Here is a 24,873-nt window from a genome sequence, read left to right as displayed (position 1 = left end):
TTTCTCCTCTCCCATTTTTAGGACTTAGCATCTCCTTGGCGGTGGTCATTTTCAGTGGTCCACGGTGGTTTGCGGCGCTCCGGTGAAGTTGTTGAGTGAGGAAGAGTTGTTGGGTGCCCTTAGGTACGCGTCTATTTAAACCTGTTGGTCTTTTTTGTTTTGCAGAAAAAGAAAAAGAAAACCTTGAGTAGTTTTTTGAGTTAATTTGTTCATCTATAATGGCTTCCATAAATTATGGGGAACTGTATGATTGGGTGAAAGACGATGTTTTGCGTTGCGAATCTTGTATAAACTCGTGGGCCATAGTTGATAGCTTCTGTAGTGAACACGTGGTTTGTGAGGAGGGGGAGAGTGTGATTATTTGTGAGCCTTGTGTTAATAGGGAGCCCGTGTGTGTCAAAGGGGGTTCCTCCGAGAGGTTTACCTTTTGTTACACTACCATGATTTCAAAACTTAGGGTGAGGTGGCCCCTTTCCGAGTGTGAAAAAGGAGTGCTTCAGGCACTGAATGTAGCCCCGACACAGCTTCACCCAAATGGTTGGGCGTTTGTCCGAGGGTTTGAAATTTTGTGTATAGGTCTAGGCATTACTCCAACTTTAGATAAAATTTTTCTATTTTTTTGAATCCCGAGTGAGCAAGCGTACTAGTTGGGTGTCCATTGGTGGGGTTCATGGCCGAGGGCTTTTGACATTGTTCCAGTCGTCCTACAAGGACTTTAAGAAGTCATTTTTTCGACTTCGTTGTACTCCTGGTAATGAAAATTTGCTCGAAAGATACCCTCTGTATTGGAACCGGCGAATGGTATCCTATGGTGGTCTGTCATTCGAGAAGGTCACCGAGGAAGACCGAGAGGACGTTAAAAAACTTGAGGAGCTTCAAACGATTTTCAACACCACTAGGCTTCTAGACTTAGAAAATAGACCCAGTGAATTGAGGATCTATATAGGTAGTCGGTCTCTCACCGATAACCTTTAATATTATTTTTATTTGATTTTTGTGCTTCCTTGTAATGATGACATGTATTTAAACCTTATGCAGATAAAATGGCGAGTTTGAGTAACCGCGAGATGAGGAAGTTGTGGAAACAACAGGAGGCCTCCAAGGGTGCTAGGATTGACAATCCAACGGTGGAGAAGGCCATAGGGGGTGGGGCTCCAGTTCAGAAGGAAGGACTCGGTGAAAGCTCTCTCAAACGTCGTCGTGAGTCCGAGAGACCGATCTCACTTGTGAATTTGGAGACCGAGATTGCAGTCGGCGTAGCTGAGAAGGATGATGAGGTTCAGTCAGCCGAGAGGACATTGAGTATGTGCATTGGGGACAACTGGGAGCCCATCGATCACGACACGGACCAAGGGAAAACTCCGTCCTTTTGGGACGAAAAGTTCAACCATTCGTCTCATATTCACCATACCGATCTGCTTGAAGGCGATAAAGAGGACTTAGAAAAGATGAGCCCTTTTTCGATTGCGAAAGGGGTCGAGTCTTTAACTAATCGTCTCTCCACTTTGTCACTCATTAATGAAGATAAAGTTTGAGGAATGGCCCGAGAGATCAAATTGCAGGGGAAGAAAATCAATTCCCTCGAAGAGATCCTGAAGAAAGGTAAGGCAGATCTTCAGTGGGTAAAGTCTGAGCGAGATAAGCTACTCGAGGGTCGGCGTGCTTTTGATGACGAGAAAAAAGTTTGGGCCTCCGAGAGATCCATTTTGGAGAAGGAGCTTGAAGAAATCAAACTTGCCCGAGACAAAAGTGTCGCCGCGGCTGAAACTCTTGAAGGCGAGCTGTCCTCGGCGAAAGCTGAGGCTGAAAGATTGCAGGTTGACCTTCACGCCACTAAAATGGACTCGTTGAAGAAATTCGTGCAAGGGTTTGACGCTGTGACGAGTCAAGTGAAGTTTCTTCATGCCGATATTAACCTTGGAGGCCTTGGTTACTTCAAAAAGATCGTGGATGGCGAGCTCGTAGCCCCCCGGAAGACGATTAAATTCACTCTTAGAAACTATGCCTTTCTTCTTGTTTTTTAATTATTGTTGTGGTGCCTTATGAATTTTGTCGTACTATTTTGAGACATCTATGAAGTATATGTTTTGTTTTATCTGTATCTTGACTTGTTGTGAATGTCCAAGTTCCGATTGGAACAAAGTGATAAGAAATTACTAAACTAAATTCAACCTTGGCGTGATAAGTCATCCAAATACCTACTGAAATATGATGAAAATATTTCTAAGTTAAGAATTGAACCTTAATGCAACTTTTCGTCCAAATACCGACTGGAATATGATGAAAATGTTTCTAAGTTAAGAATTGGACCTTAATGCAACTTGTCGTCCAAATACCGACTGGAATGATGACAATTTTTCCAAGTTAAAAATTGGACCTTGATGCAACTAATCGTCCAACTACCGACTGGAATATGACGAAAATATTTCTAAGTTAAGAATTGAACCTTAATGCAACTTGTCGTCCAAATACCGATTGGTACAACACATTGAAATTTGTCTAAGTTAAAAATGAAAGGTCTTGAATACAATCGGTCGAATTCCGACTCACATAAATATGTAAGAAATTTTCCAATTTGACACCAACACATTGAGATTTTTCTAAGATGAAATTTTGTGGATACAATCGATCGAATTCCGACTGGTACAACACATTGAAATTACGTAAACATGTAGAATAGTTCAGTTGAAAAGATTGTGAACGCAATCGGTCGAAAATCGACTGATTCAACACAATCGGTCGAATTCCGACTTATATAAAACCATCGGTTGAATTCCGACTCACATAAATATGTAAGAAATTTTCCAATTTGACACCAACACATTGAGATTTTTCTAAGATGAAATTTTGTGGATACAATCGGTCGAATTCCGATTGGTACAACACATTGAAATTACGTAAACATGTAGAATATTTCAGTTGAAAAGATTGTGAACGCAATCGGTCTAAAACCGACTGATTCAACACAATCGGTCGAATTCTGACTTATATAAAACCATCGGTTGAATTCCGACTCATGCAACACTTGGAATATCGGGTCATCCAAGTTACTAATGGAACTTTGGCCCTAACGGTCATCCGAATTCCGAATCGAATAATGGATGAGAACTTGTCTAGTTTAAAAATTAAAACTTATTTAGGGGAATCGTAGTTTACCCGACTTGTGTGTTTCTGGATCGCCAAAATTTCGCTTGGGAAAACGAGCATCCCATGGCAAGCTAACATTTAAGCTTATTCATATGAAGAAGTCGCCCAAAATCTGACTGTGTTAATTGTAGTCGTGCGTCGTGTTGCCCAATTCTTGATTTAGTTTGGGAGTTATTAATACTCGCCCAATCGGACTTTTGCCGACAATCACAAGTTTTGTCTTCGAGTTATTTATACTCGCCCAGTCGGACTTTTTCCTACAATCACGAGTTTTGTCTTCGAGTTATTTATACTCGCCCAGTCGGATTTTTACCGATCAATCACGAGTTTGTCTTCGAGTTATTTATACTCGCCCAGTCGGACTTTTGCCGACAATCACGAGTTTGGTCTTCGAGTTATTTATACTCGTCCAGCCGGATTTTTACCGACAATCACGAGTTTTGTCTTCGAGTTATTTATACTCGCCCAGTCGGACTTTTGCCGACAATCACGAGTTTTGTCTTCGAGTTATTTATACTCGCCCAGTCGGATTTTTGCCGACAATCACGAGTTTGGTCTTCGAGTTATTTATACTCGCCCAGCCGGATTTTTACCGACAATCACGAGTTTGGTCTTCGAGTTATTTATACTCGCCCAGTCGGATTTTTACCTATCAATCACGAGTTTGTCTTCGAGTTATTTATACTCGCCCAGTCAGATTTTTACCGATCAATCACGAGTTTGCCTTCGAGTTATTTATACTCGCCCAGCCGGATTTTTATCGACAATCACGAGTTTGTCTTCGAGTTATTTATACTCGCTCAGTCGGATTTTTACCGATCAATCACGAGTTTAGTTCTATTATGTATAAAAAATGTCAAGGAATCATATGAGGGATAATGATATTCATTAAATAGACAAATTATTGGATTGTGGTGCCTCGTTAAAAACCTTCTCAGCAAAAACCCCTCTCATTCTTTACGGGGAAAAAATACTGAGTTAGGAAAAGAGTGCACCTTCTACAAATGAATAAACTAACTGTAATAGAAACGTAAGTTGGTCGCGTTCCAAGTTCTCGGAATCATCCCTCCATCCAATGTCCTCAATCGGTAAGCTCCTTTGCCGACCACATCATCAATTTTATAAGGGCCGACCCACTTAGGTGACAACTTGTTCCTCATCTGGGTTAGCTGAGCACGCTTCAACACGAGGTCTCCTACGACAAAGTCTCTTGGGATGACTTTCGTATTGTACTTGAAGGCTGCTCTTCTCTGGGCTGCTACTTGATTTATCCTTGCTCTCTCTCTTATTTCTGCGAGCAAGTCCAAATCCACTCGTCTTCCCTGGTCGGACTCCTCCTCAGAAAAGGCTGTAGTACGTACTGATGGCTCTGCAATTTCAATCGAGATCATGGCGTCTGTTCCATACACTAAATTGAAAGGAGTGTCCTGGGTCGATGAATGAACTGTTCCGATACGTTGCTCTTCAACACAGTCAGCAACCCTTCCTCGTCTTCTTTAGCCAGAGATACACCAATCTTGACCGTTTTGCCTTCGGCCAGGCTAACTTCCTTCACATCCTCCGCCGGGGCTGGTCGGGAATCGAAGTGAATCATCCTCGGATCTAACTCGATCGACTGAACACCTCGATCAACCTGCGTCACATATAGATGTCTCCTAGCCCTTAAACTATCCTCATAGCATTTCCTCGCGACTTCTTGATCGACACAGAGGATCCCAACCTTTCCGCTGGGCAAAGGATACTTCAGCTTCAAGTGGGGTGTGGAGATGACTGCTCCCAACTTGTTCAGTGTAGGTCGGCCTACTAATATGCTGTAGGACGACTGGGCGTTCACCACCAGGTATCGGACAGTGATAGTCTTCATGTTATCTCCCTTGCCAAAGGTTGTCTCCAAGTCGGTGTACCCCCTGGCCGTTACCTGATCACCTGCAAAACCAACTAACGTACCTGCATATGGCATAAGACGATCAGTCGGAATTTTCATCCCGACGAAAGCTTCCCAAAACATTATGTCTGCCGAGCTGCCTTGATCCACCAACACTCATTTCACATTGTAACCCATGACTATCGCCGAGACGACTATAGGTTCGTCCTCATGGGGGGACACACCCTCAAAGTCGGCGTTCGAGAACGTGATGCCTGGCCGAGCGGGTCTCGCCCAATCTGAGACCGATAACACCGACCAAGAGTATCTCTTCCGTGTTGCTGATGTCGGGCCTCCTCCAGCGAATCCCCCCGCTATAGTGTTGAAGTCTCCATGGACAGCTTGCTGGTGAGTCTCTGTACTTTTTTCCGGAAGATCTCTCGGGGGAGACCTCCCTTCACGCCTTCCTCTTCTCGTGTCTTCTCCTTCACGCCTATGTCGCCTGTCGGACGAGCCCTCCTCCTGCTTCCCTGCAATGAACTTTTTCAAACGTCCCTCCTTAATGAGGCGCTTAATCTGCCTACAGAGAACGAAGCAATTCTCGGTAGTGTGTCCATGGGTCCGATGAAATTCGCACCAATCGATTTTATAGGGTCCTAACTGTCGGTTAGTCGCCATTGGGAACTCAAAAAGTGACGCACTGTTGACGTCATGCAGTATGTGCCGTCTGGGAATGTTGATTGGAGTAAACTTCTCTTCTTCCCTGTTGCGTGTCCACTCGGCCCTTGGCCGACCGACATGATCGGCCTGCCGGTAGTTACCCTCCTTCGTGTTGTAACGATCGCGTCGCTTACTCCAATCCGACCGCGGTCGGAGATGCTTGTTGCCCTCCTTATTGTTGCCCCCTGCCTCTCGGCTCTCCGCTGCTCTCTTGCTGATCTGCCCTTCCTCCGTCTTAATGTGACTCAGTGCGAAGGCTCTCACCTCCGACATCGTCTGGCAATTTGCTCTTTCCAGCACGATGTCGAAAGCTCCAGACCTCAAGCCCTTCTAGAATGCGATGACAGGCATCCTTTCATCCAAAGATGCTATCCTCAAGGCGACCTCATTGAATCTTTGCAGAAAGTCCTTCAACGACTCTTCCCGCTGCTGCTTGAGATCGAACAAATCCGACATGATCGGCGACTTCTTCTTGTTAGCGGCAAATTGTGCCATGAAGAGCCGGCTGAAGACGTCGAAGTCAGTGATGGACCGGTCAGGGAGACCGCTAAACTAATCAAGGGCGGCTTTTTTGAGCGTGCCCAAGAACAACTTACAGCGAACTTCCATGCTCCCGCCGCAAATCAAAATATGAGCTCAGAAATTCGTCAAGTGCTGGCTGGGGTCCTGCGTTCCATCAAAAGGCTCGACTTGGGGAATTCGATGGTCCTTGGGGATGATCTCGGCTTCTATGGCTTCCGAGAAAGGTCGGAAATCCCTGGGGACTTCCATCATGACGTCTTCCTCCACCGTCCTGGTATTGGCCGCTATTCTAGCCTGCATCTCGTCTGCGCGCCTCCTGATCTCTTCGTTTTCACGTTGGATGGCCTCCTCTCTCTCCCTGGACCGCGCATTCTCCTCCCTTAAGCCATTGATCATGGCCATCATCTCCTCCATGGTAGGGTGTTGTGAGTCGTTATTGTTGTTGCCGCCTCTCGCCATGGTAAAGTGCTAGTTCTTCTATATGAGTTGGGGCGTAGGAAGAGTTTCACCGTAGCCCCACGGTGGGCGCCAAAATGTTCCGGCCACGGGGTGCACTAGGGTTTCTTCCTAGGTCAAGCCTCAAAGCCAGAGAATTCAAAAGTGTAATCTGTCCACTTAGCTCTAGGGTTTTAAGTTTTATAGTTTGTAGTTCGTGGGCCTCCTGGGTCCCGAGAATTTGAGAATTTCATAACCGTTATTATTTCAAAGATATTTTGATAAACGTGAGAATGTTGAGTCGGATCCTGACCGACAAGGTTAAGAGCCTTGGGGTGTAGTCGGGCATTGGCCGAGTAAACCATAGTGGGTAAGGGATATCGGGAATAGGCCGATAGATGTCCTACAAGGATGCCCAGTCGGGAATTGACCGAATACTCGTAGAAAGCGAGCTGTTTGGTCAGGGTTGTGGTCGGCGTACAAACCGAGAGGGTCAGGTCGGAATCCGGCCTAGATGGTCCAGTTATAATTATTAAAAGATTTTTTATTTTATTTATAAGATGGTAGATAAGGAATTGTATTTTTAAGGCTACTAAATAAAGAGTCAATGACATATTGAGATCTTTAGATTAAATATCACTATCTATTTGATAGTTAATCGAAGTTTGATAGTATCTAAATTAACTTTAAGTTTTATTTGTTAAATTGAAGTATGCTCGTCAACTCTAAGTTCAAGTTTTAATTGGTAGAAATTTATTAAAAAAATTCACCTCTATTACTAAAAGATTTTCTCGAGTATATTCATCAAAATATGATCTTAATAATGATGAAGTGTCAAATTCGTGATTTTCAGACTATTTGTATTAACCTAAAATGACTTATTAAAAATATAATAATATAAATAAAACAGAAGAGGAGTATAAATATTACCTCGAATTCATGAGATGCGACAGGGGCAAGAATATTTGTTTATATTAGCTTTGACTTTTAGATTTCACGTCAATAATAAAATTGTTCATATTAGCTTAACTCAATGTGAAATTAATGAAATCTAATCATAACTTTCTACGTCCCGTCTTTATATTCTTTTACAAAAACATTGTTAAATATTTTCAAAATTACCCTGAAGATAAGTGTCAACATGTGCAACTCTTGATAGAATCTTTCACACATGTATAATATATTGATTTGGGTTATTATTATATGTTATTCTTTTACACATACACTTCACGTTTATAAGTCCATCCACCCTAAACATGAGCACATTTACATGTGAAAACTTTCTGCATTCTATCGGCTGCATGACCACATGGAACTCTTTGTCAAAACTTTGTGCATTCCGACAAAAGTTAAGCATTAGTGAACTCACTAAATAATTTATAATTATAATAAATAATAAGTTTTTTTAAAAAATATTATAAAAACCAAAATGGTATGTCTTATACTCGCTCTAAATAAGAATATCAATAGTATGGGGGTGGGTACGAGTTTTAAGGTATCTTTCTCTATTCTTATTATTATCTTTGAGTATGAGTTTTATTATATCTTTCTCGGTTCTTATTATCATATCTAATGAGTATGAGATTTTTGTCCTTATCTTCGTCTTTGTTTGATACATTTAACTTTGTCTAGAATTTAATTAAATATTTTATTAAAAAAATATAAAAAAATAACAAGAATTTCAACACAGAATAATAATTACAAAATTATATTAATTAATTTTTATTTAATATAAATTTAAAATAAAGAAAAAATTATATACATATTTAATAAATTATATTTTTTTATTAAAATAAAAATAAATTCAAATATTTTTTAAATATACGAGTTTATTTATTATCCATATTCCTAACTCTAATTAAGAATAGATACAAAATCAAAATTACTGTTTTATTTTACTACATTTGGGCTTTAGATAGTTTTTTTATGCAATAATATTTCCACATCTCGTGCAACACATTGATACTTCATTTTCAATCATTGCCTATTGGATTTGCGGGTGCTTTGCATTGACTATGTGGGCTGGACTTAGCTACTTCTATACCTGAAAATGGACTTTAATTATATACCTTCTTTTTTGTCTATATAAATAATATCATTATTGGAGAAAATTCTTAGAATTCTTAGAGGCATGCATAACTCTGCACTTAATTTATTGTAGTAATCAGATTACCAAATCTCCTTGCAAATTAAGAATGGTATTTTGTTATAATCAATTCAAATAATGGGACAACACCCACCCACCCAAAGTTTAGATCAGCTAGAGGAGATTGTTCCAAGTTTGCATTTTAACAATACATTTACAATAAATTTGGTAGAGAAAGTTTTGCTGTATTCTACTTGACTGAGTAGATAAAAAATAAATCAAATAATGAAACATTATTCTGAGAATGTGAGTTTTCAAGTTTCAGATATATGCTTATTCAGAAACATCATTGATCACTAAAAAGGAATGATATGCAAAGATAATGTTAAAAGTTGCAAATAGCTAGATCATTTAAAACAAGCTTAAGGAATTAATTTAAAACACTGTTTACCTTTCTTATTTTGATAACTATAACTTTAGTCAACATAATGCACAAAACAGTATTTAGTTTGACATGGCTTGTTTAGTGTTGAAACTGCGTGCAATGAAGTTTCTTTCCAGAACCGACAATGTTTTGCATGAAGAAGACTTTCTACCTGCTGATCCTGTGGAAATGATCTTTCCACAATTTAACCAAACAGCATTATATATTCTATCTCCAAGTTTCAATTATAGTGGTTGCTTTTCAACCAACAAATAGTCTTTGGAAATACTAGTGAGCTGAAGGAGACAAAAGGCCTTTTGCACCATTCCCATCTCTTTTTTCTATCATTACAAACAACCAAGTTATATAAAAGGAGGGCTTCACTTCTAAGCTTCTTCTGGAGATCAACTTTTGATATTTTTCTGTCACATATATCTCTTAATCCACTAAGCTAGAGATTAATTTGGTTCACCATATTATTCTATCAACGCATAAACACAAATCACCTAATCACTATATCAACTTGACAGTCACATTAATGAAGCTAGTAATTATCTTTAGAAGTGATAATAGTTTTCTAAAATAAAGGAATTTTTAGATAAAAATGATTTTTGATTTCTTATTTTTGTATCATGAAATTTTGGTATATATTTGATAAGATTATATATATATAGATCACAATATCTAACATCAAGTGATCTATGTGTTTAGTATGCATGATATATATTTTATTTAGTTTAAAAGAGGATTAAAGGGTATTCTCATCAGAGACAATTGCAGTGATTACTATGAATGGTAAAATTCTACATCCAAATGTATAGTTCATATGAATACAGAAAACATAATTTAGTTAAACTTGAAAACTTTATTATGTCGGTTGATCTATGCTGTTGAGTTTTTAATATGCAGATTGAATATATATCATATTTTTAGAAAGAATTCTTTGAGGCATAATGCCGGTTGAAACAATATGTTTATGTTGTCATATTTTTCAACCATTATAACCCTTTTTTCTTCATATTAAATTTTGTGTTGATTCTTACCGTGATGTAGGATGTTAAGTAGGTGAACCATGTTAGTTCTTTGACTTTTAAAAAAAAAAAAAAAAAAATTCTTGCTATCATATTGGCAAAATTGATAAATTCACTATCTTTGTTAATTTCACAACATTGATTTAGGTCTTTCCCTCTTCCTTTTTTGTTTATTTTTATTTTTTAAATATATTTATGTCTTTCTTTTTAAGTTAGCAAAATACGACTAATGATATTCTCGCATTACTTTTATTCTTTAGTATGGTAATTATCATTGTTTGAAAGTCAAGTTACCACAATGCAAGTAATAACTTACATAATGATGGCAATAAAGTAGTAGAGAGAAATACAGGAAATTCTAGTAGCCCTTACATAATTATAATTCTCGATGAATATAGCTTCTAACTTTTAGGATTAGCGACAAGGGCACAATTTTTATGATCTCAGTTCATAATTAATTAGCCTAAAGTAGGGTATACATGTGTTTCTCTACCATTTTCTACGAGTTAGCTAGAAATTAATTAATCATTTATATATCTTGGATTTGCACCGAACAAAACTGCATCAAAATAGATCCCAGACAACATCAAGACATGTTAAAATAGTTTGAATATATAAAAGTGACCGGTAAAGGGTTTTTTTTTAATAAAATATTAATCATTTACAAAGTTAATAAATATTAATTTTATATTAATAATACAATGACAAAAGATTAATTAAACTTATTTTACTCTTACAAACTTAGAATTTAGATTTGATTCAAAAGATTTAATTTCTATATACTATTGTTAACGTAAAAATTTTCAATCAATATCAAAATTATCAAAATTATGATAAGTATAAAATTATTAGTCAAATCTCAATTATTGACCAAATAATTTAAATGTTGGATTTTTTTATGGATGTGATCCACGCAATATTCCAAAACTTATAATAAATATTAATGTGTACCTTTAAGATATGACTTCTACCCTAAACTTTAAATCCTAAATTCTAAACTTCTACTAATCAAATATTATTTTATTACATATGAAATCAAATTTGAGAGCATCAAGTGTTGAATTATTAATGCAAATTACTTTCTGTCATAATAATTTATCATTAAATGATATTATAAAAATATTTTAATTTTTTTAATGTATAAAATATTTAGGGTTGTTTGGATAAATAATTTATTTAAAAATCTCTTATGTGGTAAGTGTTTAATATCCAATAAGTTGTTGCCTTTGAATATACATGTTAACAAGCACTTGTACAATTTTAAACTATTTAAATGTATTATTATTTAAATGCTTATAAGATATTATTTCATTTTAAAAATTAAAAAATTACAAACTAACTTTTAACGGGAAATAAAATAAAAAAAATGAAAATAACTAAATAATTTTTAAAAAAGACATTATACATCACAATAATATTAAAAATAAAAAAAATACTAGTCACACTATTCATCTAATTTTAGCTTATAAAAAATAAAATTATTAATAAAATATAAGATATTTCTTTTTGAGTAGGGTCCTACTTCTCAAAAAGTGAATTGAGTTTATGCTTAAATTAAGGTCACTTATAATTAAATGGTTAGCAAGATAATCCGGTCTTATAAATAATCATGATTAAATATTAACAAACATAAATTTAAAAATTTAAAAATTAATTCTATATATTTTATAAAATTGATTAAAAAATTATTGTATAAATATTAACAACAAAATTATTCTAGGTGTTTTATTTTAGGAGAAAATATATTATGAGATTTTTTCATAATTAGGGAATGTAGATTTTGGGAAGAATAGATAAAAAAATTGTAAAAGAGAAAAAAGAAAGAGGTGCAAAATTTTTTGGAGGAGAAATGAAAACATTTGAAACGAATAATGAAAAACTATATAACTAATTTTTAGTGAAAGAATAAAAAGAATAACAATATGCTTCAAAAAAAAAGAATAACAATAAGAACTGTTTACGTTGTTGTTAGGATTTGGATTTGAATATTTTTCAATAAATTCTTTCATAAATTATGTAATAAATTATACCGTACAACTTATCAAAATAAATTTAAAATATTTTTTGGACTACTTATAAGATATTTTATAAATTTATCTAAACATTCTCATAAATATTTATATAATAAGGTAAATAAAAAAAAATTATAAGCTCTTTTAAATAGAACCTTACTAAAACAACCTATTGGTAAGCAATATGTAATATGGTCAGCATAAATTCTTCTTGAAATAGTTAATTTATTTATTTTTTTTGGGTTAAACACGTGTTCCTTCATTTGAATGGATGGATTTGAAATTTTTTTTAATGTAAAATGAGAAAAAGTTATTCTAGATTGTATTCATAATTACTCTGAAATTAGGTAACCGTGGATCAACAATTTGGTTTTTGGTTTACAAGATAAGCAAAGGAGATACTACTCTATCAAGAAATAAACATCAAGCTTATTAGCTAGGAGAAGAAGAAAATTAACCTATTTCCACTAGAGTATTCGGTCACGTTGCACAAAGAAGAATCATGGATGTCCCCAAATTTAGCAAGATGATCAGCAAATTGATGAATAGCCTAACAAAGCATGTGAGAAATATCTAATGATTTGGTTTGGCTAAAAGGGTGCTAATATAAACTAGTCAGCAACAAAGAAAACCATGGCAAATTAAAAATTTGAATCAAAAGCTCCAATGTTGCTAAAAAGTTTGTTGCTCCTTGTACATGTTTTTCTGACCTCTCTTACTCATTTTCCCTTCTTTACTAATTCAAAATTTGTGTACTACACTCATTGTCTTATCTGTTTATAGAGACAACAACACTCAAATGGAAAGTTGTACATATGAAAATGTCAAGCTTGAAATGACAAGGTTCTATATAAGAAATGTCAAGCTTGAAATGCCAAGGTTCTACAAATTAAGCTCACAAATGCACCAAAATTCCCTTGCATGATGACTAGTTTTATACTCTATTGGCAATCACTAATTTCTTAATATCTATTTTTCATTCCATTCATGTGATGACATTGATTAAACCATAAGTTTGTTTTGTTTGAGTACTTAAATTGAATAGAGAATCAAATCTGAATAAGATTTGTCTATGTGGCCTTCTTGTGTCTAAGTTTGTCGTCTATTATTTAGTTCTTTGGCGATATCTGTCTTTGTTCTCTGCTTCCAATGAGAAGATAATCAATAGAAAACAGGACATAATAACTCTTGTTCCCCAATTAATGGACCCAATAATATAATAAAGCTTTGGTCACAAAAAGGTTCAAGTGACTCATAATTTGGTAATAGCCTTTATTTTTCTTCAGGGTGTGATCTAAGGGTTAGCAACAAGTATGTGCAGCTTCTAAAAGAAGCACAACAACAACTGCAAGCAACTTCAGAAATAGAATGGGAAAAGCTGGTTGGTAGAGATGCCCCATGAGACCCACTCACTTGCTCTTTGACAGAAACAAACACAGAAAGAAGACAGACAAGAAGGTCCCCTTTGGTTTCATGTGTTTGTAAATTAAAGAGACAGCACATGGCATCTTCTCTTCTTATTTATATTTTATTTTTGCACTCTTTTTTCTCTCTTTTTTTTTTTGTTCTTGGATTTTGCACTCAACTTAATCTTGATGCCTTCAACTTTTACTCGATTACAATTCTGGACTCAATTTTCTCAGATATCCCTTTTTATGTTACACAAGAATGACATATATTTAATGCATATTTGATTTTTTTTAATTAAAAAAAGTAGGTTTCAAAGTGTTTTTAGTCTCTCAAATTTAAGACAAATTTATTTTTTATCTCTTAAATTTAAAATTATTATTTTTAATTTCTATAATTTTTATAAATTTTATTTTAGTCTCTCAGGTTACCAATAACATATATAAAAATAATTAATTACGATGATTATGTAATATCAACCGGATTTAATATGACATTTTTATTAATAGGACACTAATATGTAAATTTTATGCAATAATATTTGATAAATTTCATAACAAAATTTGAATATAAAAATTAAAATAATTTTTTTTTAAAATTACAAATATTAAAAACAACAATTTTAAGATTAAAGAACTAAAAATAAATTTATCTTAAATTTGAGAGATAAAAATATATTTAAACAAAAGATTAAATAATATGTGTGTTATTTTTTGAAGAAAAGAATTGTTTATTTTTTTGTCACTTTGAAACTTATTTTTGAGAAATTAATATTCCCTAAGCATGTAATTAACTTCAAATGAACATAAAATTTAATGTAATTCTAAAAAGTTGCATAATTGGTAGGGTATAAAATTGGTAAAATAGAATATTTTTTAAGATTTAGGATGCCTACCTAGTCTCAATTGGACCCAGGTGAGATTTCCAATGTTCATTTACTTTGTTTTATTTTTCTCATAAATACAGACATGTATGTTTCACTTTGTAATTATTTTTAAGAGATGCTTCCGGTACTTAGGACAGTAAACCATCTTTATTTTAGGGACGTGTGCACATGCCCATTAAAGTAAAAAAAAAAACCCTATTTTTAAAATGCTAGAATGTTGTTTGTATAGTCACATTCTCAATAGTCAACAAACTGTCTGCTGCTAATTGGAAGGAATTTTTTTAATTAACTGCATCAAACATTTTTTATTTGCTAAACTATAATCTCAATTATTGATTTTGTCCTATAACAATATTTCTTCTTCACCACTAACTATTTATTTGTAAACTATGTATAGTACATAACACCAGGTAGACCAAGTTCTCAAAGAATTAAATGGACAAATTGATAGTATGCTTGGATATGATTTTGTGATCTATGTCTACTCATAATTGATGCAGAAATTACATATGCTTGTTTTTAAAAAATTTACATTAATTTAAATTCAAAATAAATTTTAAACATGTTCTGAATATGATAGATTGATGTAGTAATAAGTTAAAAAAATACGCATAATATGATTAATGAAAAAAAAAAAAAAGTAAAGCATAACTTTTCACTATATCTTGTGATAAATAACAAACAAATGGGGAAATAAGTCTCCAAATTATCATATGATATTTCAAGATAGCATAGTTGGTTGATCATAATTTACCATACAGTTAAAAATGACTTTCAGATACCTTGTAAGATAAAAGACAAAATTTAGCATACGTAAATACAATGGCAGTATGCAGAGATACTGAGATATTGTGGGTTGGATAATTCATATCTTTTAATTTATTTTTTAAAATATTACTGACAAGTAATATCTACTTTTTCCGCTTCAAAATTATTGATATCTAAGTTAACACATGTATTTCATAGTTTCAGTATATAAAAAAAAAGTATGTCATAGTTTATAACAGAAATTCATTTAATTAAAATACTTCATTTAATATAAAATATGATTGTAGTTATTAGTTAAGTAATTGCGATTAGTACTAGAGTGTAAAATATATATATATATATATTTATAGAAATGACGTGGCAAGAATTGGACATAGAAAATTGTGAAAAGTGGGGGTTGAAGTATGAAAGTGGATTGGATTGTAATGCGATGTAACCGTTAAGGTATAGTAATAATGATTAATGATTAATGAAAGAATTAAGTTGATGAAAATCCATAATTTTGGTAATTAATTGCATGAGTGGAAAAAGAAAAGTAAAAAAAAAGGGAAGTGAAAGACGGTTGAAAATATAAATGAAGAAAGGGGGAGTAGAGTGTGGTGGTGGCGTGGCTCCTAAAAAAGCGCATCGGCAGCCGTAAGCGTAGAGGCGAAGAGGCGCAGAGAGAGAGAGAGAGAGAGAGAGAGAGAGTGAGAGTGGTTGAATCGGAGAGTGTGAGAAGAGAGCTAGGGTTTCAGCAGCATTATGACGTGAAACCCTAGAAGAGAGTGCGAAGCTAGCCAAGCCTCCTCGATCCGATGGGAAACTGCTGCAGATCTCCGGCCGCGGTGGCGCGGGAGGACGTCAAATCCACCTTCTCCAACGCCGACCACGGGAAGCCGCCGGCGGCCAAGCAGAAGGCGCCCATGACGGTGCTGGCGGGCGTGGCCAAGGAGAACATCGAGGACAGGTACCTGGTGGACCGGGAGCTCGGCCGGGGGGAGTTCGGGGTGACCTACCTCTGCATCGACAGGGACACGCGGGAGCTGCTGGCCTGCAAGAGCATCTCCAAGCGGAAGCTGCGGACCGCCGTCGACGTCGAGGACGTCCGCCGCGAGGTCGCCATCATGCGCCACCTGCCGGACAGCCCCAGCATCGTCTCGCTCCGCGAGGCCTGCGAGGACGACAATGCCGTCCACCTCGTCATGGAGCTCTGCGAGGGCGGCGAGCTCTTCGACCGGATCGTCGCCCGCGGCCACTACACCGAGCGCGCCGCCGCCGCCGTCACGCGCACCATCGTCGAGGTCGTCCAGCTCTGCCACAAGCACGGCGTCATCCACCGCGACCTCAAGCCCGAGAACTTCCTCTTCGCCAACAAGAAGGAGAACTCGCCGCTCAAGGCCATTGATTTTGGCCTCTCCATTTTCTTCAAGCCAGGTACTCCCTCACTCTCTTCCTGTCCGCTTTAGTATGCTTCGGTTTGCTACGGTTAGGTTTTCCACTGTCTACCCTTCGTGAGATCTCAGCTTCCCAACTTATTGGCTGCCTTGATTTAGTGTCTGCTTGTGTTTGATTTTGTGTCAATCCTTTTATTTTCCCTTCCCACTAATCCCAGTTTCCAAATGTGGCATCAAGTGTGGAATTTATTGCTACTTGGATCAGCAATAACTACATTTGCATTAACATGGTACTTTCCTAATTAGTAGCGTATGGGAGCATTAAGTTACTTTATTAGGGTGGCACGTTACGTCTTATCGATAATACTCGGTGTTATTAGTTACCACTCTCTTTTCTTTTCAATTAGCATGGTATTAGAGCTGTATGATCCACTATAAGGAGGTCTTCTTTCTCGTGTTGAGTTCATCAAACTTGGTTGTTCGTTCTCGCCTGTTTCTAACTCAGAATCTATTCTTGAAGAGGCTGTTGGTCGAATCTAGAGTTACTTCGTGTGACTCTCTTCTGCTGCAACAATTGACAAGGGTGGGTCACGACATGCTATCACTAGAGCTTGGGTGATTGGCATCTGCTTGTGGTGTTTCTAGATTCATTGATAATTGATGGTTCTCTCAGTGACCTCTGGGTAAGATCGTAGCCTACCCTGTATAGGATGGTTGATTTTCTGTTGACTGGATGACTTCTGGTATCTATTGTTGCGGCAGTGGCAATATCCCAAAACCTGTGTATATATCTGGATTCTGGAGTGAGTATACATTTGGACTTGTTTTGTGGTATGATGGGTGGCTGGAGCTGCCATGGTGGGGCTGTGACTAGGACTGGTGTAAGTGCTGGGGCTATGATGACCGGAGCTCTGTCAAGTTTTTGGCTATATATTAATTTCAATGTCAATTTTTCTTCTTGTTTTCTGCTTCAGATATTGCTTTTCTTTCTTGGAATATTTAGGTCTTATTAGGGTGTTGTATCAACCAGTCTTTGAGGAGGAAACTTGTCATTGCTGACTGCATTTGGATGGCCAGTGGTGCCAAGTTTGGCTGCTGCATCAAAAGTGACAAGAGCAACCATATCTAGCAATGTTTGGTCGGCAATTTGTTCTGCCTAGATTTGGCTTGGGTTTGCTATATTTGGTTGATGAACTACTGTTCTAGCTCTTTATGCCATGTTTGGTTGTTCTTTCTTTATATGATTTTAATTCAACTATCTCATTTGCTTGGGATGTGTACCATGGAGGAGAAGCTAGGAGCTTTCCTGTTAATGACACTGCCATGATTTGTGATTTGGTGGGATTTGTGGAAGGGGAAGGGGGTTACCGGTTTCCTATTTTTGTTGTGAAGATGGGCTGCAGTTCTTTGTTTTTAGTTTATGGGTTGTTACTTGTATCAACTATCAAGCTTAATGCTTAGTGAGAAGTAGCTTGCGGAAAGTGCTTAAGCTTATGCTAGCTGGACAGGTGCTTGACCTAATTAAGTCATATAAATAGAGTATTAGGTCATTGTTTTAGTGTAAAACATTATAATCCATCAATAATATTCAGTGTTATTATAGTTATCCTTTTGTCCCTTGCTTTCTCTTCTTCCCTCACCATAAACCTATAATTCTTTACAGTTATTAATTGAAGAAAGGCATGTAATGAAAAATCAATTTGGCATATTTGTCTATTTTGTTCGGACATTTATGGATGCTGCTACCACAATTGGTAACAAAGTACTGGGTCATGTTGTGGGGTTCAGTTACTACTTACTAAGGGGTGTTTGGTTTCTTTTTTTTTTACTATGTGATAATTACAATAATAACAACTTAATTTACTTCTGATTCTCATTTTCAATTTCTTGAGATTGAAATGCTAAAAGAACAAAGTATTGGGTTGTTTGGTTTCAGTTCTTAAAAAAAAAATCTTAGTAAGTAAAAGATAATTTATTTGGATGATTGGTAGTTTTACTATCAGTTCTTAACATTATTCTCGAAGCTTCAATCTAAAAATCAGAAGGAAGAAAACGCTTTCATACCTTTCTTCCAGAAATACTGGAAATTGGCAGTGACAATTGTGTAAATAAAGTATTTCATTAATTGCAGATTCACAATGAAAACAACCTGTCTCTTCCAATTTTTCCTATTTCATGGCTACAAGAAAATTCTTTTCCAATAATAAGAGGTCCATACTTTTTTCATGCTCCCCCTCCCCCCTCTTTTTTCTTTTCCCAAACAGCAGACCCTTTTCCCAAAGCTTACCTCATGGATTTGTGCGAACATTATGGTGCCACAATTTAGCAGGGTACCTTTTAGAGCTTTATGGTAATGGTGATTGGTGCAGGAATTCAAAAAATATGAATTTGTTTAAAGCTGCTTCATTTTCTCACTCTAGTAGATCCATCGACAAAGAAGAAGTGACGGTTGTCCTCTCCTCATTTTCACATTTCCCAAAAGAAGTGTGATTAACTTTTGGCTTCACTGGAAATGTTTCTAATTTGTGGTTATGTCTTGTGATTTCTTAAATTTTCTATGAAATTTTGCATTAAAATAATGCTAATTTCTAAGAAAATAAATAGGTTTTTAGGGCTAGTTTCTGAGCTAATTTTTGGAAGGATTTAGCTTCTTTAAAGTGAATGATACACTTTATAGGGTAAAATGTTGTTTAATAACGGCTGGATGGTTAATCACAAAATCACAAAATTGTGGTAAAATACATAGGTATTAAATTATCTGACTGTTGATTTTCCAGAAAACAGTTATATCTCTGTTTTATCCTTTGAAGTACACAGTCCTTTCTTTAAAGTAGCCATATCCCTTCCTTGAAAATGGACTAAAATCTGTAATATATATATATATATATATATATATATATATATATATATATATATATATGAGGAGGGATCCGTTTATTTCAGGAGTAAGTCTACCTAGACTTATTTCGTTCAATAACTCATGTTCTACATCAAATTTTAACGATTCAATCGTTAAATTTAAAGTTCTTAATGTATAGATCAAATTTGAAAATTTTTAAAAAATTTGAAAATTATTTGATACTTTATTTTATTAATTCAAATTGACGTATGATCATAAAATTATTTTATACATTGATTTGAATTAATGTGTAGATGAAATCTGTAAATTTTTAGAAAACTTGAAAATTATTTGATACTTTATTTTATTAATTCAAATTGACGTATAATCATAAAATTATTTTATACATTGATTTGAATTAATGAAACAAAGTATCAAATAATTTTCAAATTTGTAGATTTGATTTATACATTAAAAATTTTAAATTCAACGTTGGATCGTTGAAATTTGATGTAGAACATGAATTATTGAATGGACTAAGTCTAGGTAGACGTACTCCTGGAGTAAACGGATCCCTCTTCTATATATATATATATATATCAAACACATTTTGTTTTATAAAATTGTTTCAAAGTTGTTACAAACAATTTTGAAAGAAAAATAAAATGAACCTAAGAGAACAATTGTTTTAATGATTTTGAAAACAGGAAACAAAATAAAACCGAGGTGGCATTTTTGTTATCATGATGGGCACATATTTATTGGAACATAAACATAAAAAAAACTGAATGGCCATTAATGTTGGCTCACTTTCTTGGGAAACACAGCTTGTCTGCTTATCCCCACCACTAGAGTATAGACATTAATTTTAAGGTTGAGCATATACCATGCCTTGTTGATGGTTTGCTGTCCGGTGGTACATGTTATTGCTGTCTACTCATGTTTCAACTTTATATTTTCATTGCATATTGTGTCTGACTTATTTTCCATTGTGTTGTGGGAAATATAAAAATTTCCAGGTGAGAGATTCTCAGAAATTGTTGGAAGTCCATATTATATGGCTCCAGAGGTGCTAAAGCGGAATTATGGACCAGAAATAGATATATGGAGTGCAGGAGTAATTCTTTACATCTTATTGTGTGGCGTTCCCCCTTTTTGGGCTGGTAATTGCATTCATAAATCATTATATTCCTGCAATGCTCTTTATGCATGCCTTCTTTTACAAATGCATTGGCATCTATGAACATTCATGTGTTCCCCCGTTTTCTGTCCTAATGCTTGTATTCTTTTGGTTTGAGGCTTACACATACTAAAGCTTTCAGACAATGTTTTAATGTGCAAAGTTGTCTTTTCATTTGGTTCATGTATACATGAGTTTTGTGCTTTAGAGCTTGGGTCTTTTTATTATTTCATCAGCTTATAAGAAGTCTGTTTTTTACGTTGATGTTAATTCTGTGCAGAATCTGAGCAAGGAGTTGCACAGGCCATTCTTCGAGGGCTTATAGATTTCAAACGGGAACCTTGGCCCAGTATTTCTGAAGGTGCTAAAAGCCTTGTTAGGCAAATGTTAGAACCAGACCCTAAGCTTCGATTAACTGCCAAACAAGTGCTTGGTACGTTCGTTTCCTTCTTTCCATGTTCATTTCATATTACTCCAAGTGGCATTTATAAATCTTAATTAAATGCCGAAAGTTTCAGCACTTATATGATTTAGTGTCATTTGTTTTACATCTTCTAAAGATAAAGCGAGTAAGAAAATGCTGAAAACTTTCTCCTTTTGGATTTTAAGTTTCAGATAATCAAACAATCTTCTTTACTTGGGGGGCTTAATTTATGACAAATTTCTCTGTATTTTATATTTTAAATCCCTAAAGCTCTCTTTCCTTTGTAACTTTGATTTCTTGAATTTAAAATTTAAAGTGAAATGAAGTTGATCTGTTTTTGATGGAGATAGGATTATGTATGGACATATAATTCTAACAAGTAGTTCTTAGAATATATGAAAATATTTTATCATATCTTAGAATATGTTAAATGATCCTTTAGGATTAGTTTTCTCATTTCCTTATCATCTCTTAGGATTAGTTATCATATTTTTTCATCATTATTTGTTTCTCTAGTTAGCTAGGATTGTGATTAGGTATAGAGTAACGGTTAATGTTCGAGTTTTATGGATATTTTATGAACATCCTATCACAATGTAATACATCAGTTAATATTAACTCTGTTTATTTTCTTTCATCTCTCTTACTCTATACCTAAATTCCCATAATTTAAACATGGTATTAGAGTGGTATGTGTCACACCACTCCACTGCCGAGGTCCCAAAAATTTGGAGCTCTACTTTAATTTCATGATTCTTCCTTCAAATTAATCATCTGTCCTACAGTGTCAAACCTCTGGCATGTTTTGGCATTTCACTATGTTGTTCCTTCCATCAAGCTCAGCCCTCATCAGACTGTGTTTTTCATTACTACTGCCTCCTTCTCTGTCTTAGTCTTTGTTGTGCATTTTACTGATGTGTTTCAGACAGTTCAGCTGTTGTGTCTTTCAGTCAATTGTCGGCTGTGTTCTTTATTCTGGTCTTTTCCTTCATTGGTTTGTTCTACCATCATGACATATCTGGCTTTCTTAACACCTATATCATCATTATCAATTCAATGTTATATTCTCTTTTATCTCTCTTCCTCCCTTTATATTTTAAACCCCATAATTTCAACATAAATTACGTGTAATTATGTCACTTGACTTATCTGAACACATCATGAGGTTCATCTTGTTTTTCTTGCCTTGCAGAGCACCCGTGGCTTCAAAATGCTAAGAAGGCTCCCAATGTTCCGCTTGGAGATGTTGTCAAATCAAGGCTTAAGCAATTTTCAATGATGAATAGATTCAAAAGAAAAGCCCTTAGGGTTAGTTCACTGCATCGCTGGTGATATCTTAAGCTAGTGCTTTTGCTGTATGTCAGAGCTTAGATTGTTCATTTGAAAACAGGTCATTGCTGATTTCTTATCCAATGAAGAAGTTGAAGACATCAAAGATATGTTCAAGAAAATGGATAATGATAATGATGGCATTGTTTCCATTGAAGAACTAAAAGCTGGATTTCGAAACTTTGGGTCTCAGCTTGCTGAGTCTGAAATTCAGTTGTTTATTGAAGCTGTGAGTATGGCTAACTTTCCCTTGTTCCTCTAAATTATTGCGGCTAAACTCAAAAATTGCTACTTGCAGCATTTCATGCTGCATTATAAATTGGCTAACATTTCATCTCTGTTTACCAACATGCAAATATGAATTGAAATGCATGGGGTACAACACTAATATATTTTTTATTTATCATTTTTATTTGGCTTGTTCAGTTACATTATAAAATCGTTGGCATTTTTTATCCTCATATTGTTGATTTTTCTTTTCCTTTCATATGCCGCCCTGTTTTCCTGTTATTTTTAGACCATTGCTTGAATGGTAGTAACACAAATATTTTAGCATGAAATTGTGAGTTTTGTTTTTGAATCATTGTATGTTGACAACAGGTAGATAATAATGGTAAGGGAACACTAGACTACGGAGAATTTGTTGCTGTTTCCCTTCATTTAAAGAGAATGGCTAATGACGAGCATCTTCGCAAGGCCTTCTCCTATTTTGACAAAGATGGGAATGGGTATATTGAACCGGACGAACTACGGAATGCCTTGATGGAAGACGGAGCAGATGACTGTACAGATGTGGCAAATGACATCTTCCAAGAAGTAGACACGGACAAGGTGAATATTTGAAAGTTTTTTTCTTTACATATAGTCTTGTTTGAGGAATCTTACCCTCTAAAATTCATGAACACCTGCAGGATGGCCGTATCAGCTATGATGAATTTGTTGCTATGATGAAAACGGGAACGGATTGGAGAAAAGCGTCTAGGCATTACTCACGTGGGAGATTCAATAGCTTGAGCTTAAAGTTGATGAAAGACGGTTCTTTAAACTTAGGAAATGAGTAGTTAAGTGTTTGCCTATATTCGATCTGCCTTTCGAAATAGTGTAATATTCCTCCAACAATATGGACTTGGCTGCTTCTTTGTGATGATTATTTGGTTCCACGTTAGATGGGTTGGTTCCTTTCCACTTGGTGCTGTGCGAGTCACGAAGGAATGAGTGCACCAAACTTGCACTTTGTTACTTGTGTAAAACATGGTGCCTTGGAGCCAATGGTGTGACATGTATGATTCCACTCGTTTTAACCACTCCTGCCTTCTCTTCTGGTTTGACAATGTTGAATCAAAACTGTTTAGTGCAGTCAGAATATGTTTATCAAAGTGCGAATATCTTGTAGTTCGTATTCAGGACTCTGTTTTCTCTGGGATGCTGGCAACATTTAATATTGCTTGTCTCGTAGCGTGAGCCTGTAGATATACTGGTTTCTGGAACTATGCATTGCAGATATGTTGTATTTGTGGGGGCATCATGTCGGCTACTTACGTGACCTACAAAGAGTGGCAGGTTTATTGCATCGTTAGACTTGCACTACGTGAGTGCTAGGAAGACCAAAAAATTAAAAGAAAAATGGTGCAAATCAATGCAACACTTCGTTGCCTCTCATTCAAGTGTTTCCAGGTCTAGTAATTTAGGAGGAGCTACCTGGGAATCACTCTCACTCGTGAACCTATGGACTCATCTATTTGATCCATGACAATGATATGCTGTAATGGGCCTAAAAGATTTTAACTTCAATGAGTATGACTCTTGTTTTTCATATGCTTTCCCGTTTGCGCAGTTTTGAAGCCCATCCTTCCAAGTCTTGACTACATATTTCAATAAATACATGTGGAAAAAAAATAACGAATGATGTAAAAATAAATTAAAATTAACTGATGATAAATTTAGAAATATGATTCATTTAACTTCTCTGTAAGTTAAGGGGCATGAATTGACTTCAACTTATTTTATTTTTTTAAGTTCTTGTGGACGAATTTATTTAAACTGTGCCTACATGTTAATACTCAAGATATCCTCGCTGAAACGGAGAGTATTTTTCTAGTTTATTTCATCAAAGTAATTTATGCCAATAATGTAATATCGTAAGAGTTGGAATCAGGCTCGGCAATGAGACAAAAAAACTCTTACTAACCAAGCACTCGTACATTTGCAACGTGCGTTTTGAGACTAATGATGTGATTCCCTATCTTGGTTGATGATTTGCTAGCATGAAGAGCACTGCACAATTATCTTAATAACTGAACTTTTTTTAATTTGATGAATTTCATTACATAGACAATGAGTCTTGTTATTTATTTATTTATTTTTATCATATTTGTTATATATTATTTTATATTTTTAGCTAGGAAATACCATGTATTCTGGCC

The 24,873-nt window shown here is 35.5% G+C and overlaps 1 protein-coding gene across 1 annotated transcript; it reads left to right on the top strand.

The window, feature by feature from the left end:
* Positions 1 to 15,872: 15,872 nt before the first annotated feature.
* Positions 15,873 to 23,868, top strand: CPK13 (calcium-dependent protein kinase 13). Its single transcript, XM_020349212.3, has 7 exons — positions 15,873 to 16,718; positions 20,537 to 20,680; positions 20,978 to 21,130; positions 22,314 to 22,429; positions 22,512 to 22,679; positions 23,051 to 23,281; positions 23,362 to 23,868. Exons 1-7 carry the CDS (start codon positions 16,100 to 16,102, stop codon positions 23,509 to 23,511), a joined length of 1,581 nt encoding a protein of 526 aa, XP_020204801.1. The 5' UTR covers positions 15,873 to 16,099; the 3' UTR covers positions 23,512 to 23,868.
* The last annotated feature ends 1,005 nt before the right edge of the window (positions 23,869 to 24,873 follow it).

This window comes from Cajanus cajan, chromosome 4 (assembly GCF_000230855.2).
Source record: "Cajanus cajan strain Asha chromosome 4, NIPB_CcT2T_4, whole genome shotgun sequence".
Taxonomy (NCBI): domain Eukaryota; kingdom Viridiplantae; phylum Streptophyta; class Magnoliopsida; order Fabales; family Fabaceae; genus Cajanus; species Cajanus cajan.
This window is presented reverse-complemented; position numbering and strand designations above follow the sequence as displayed.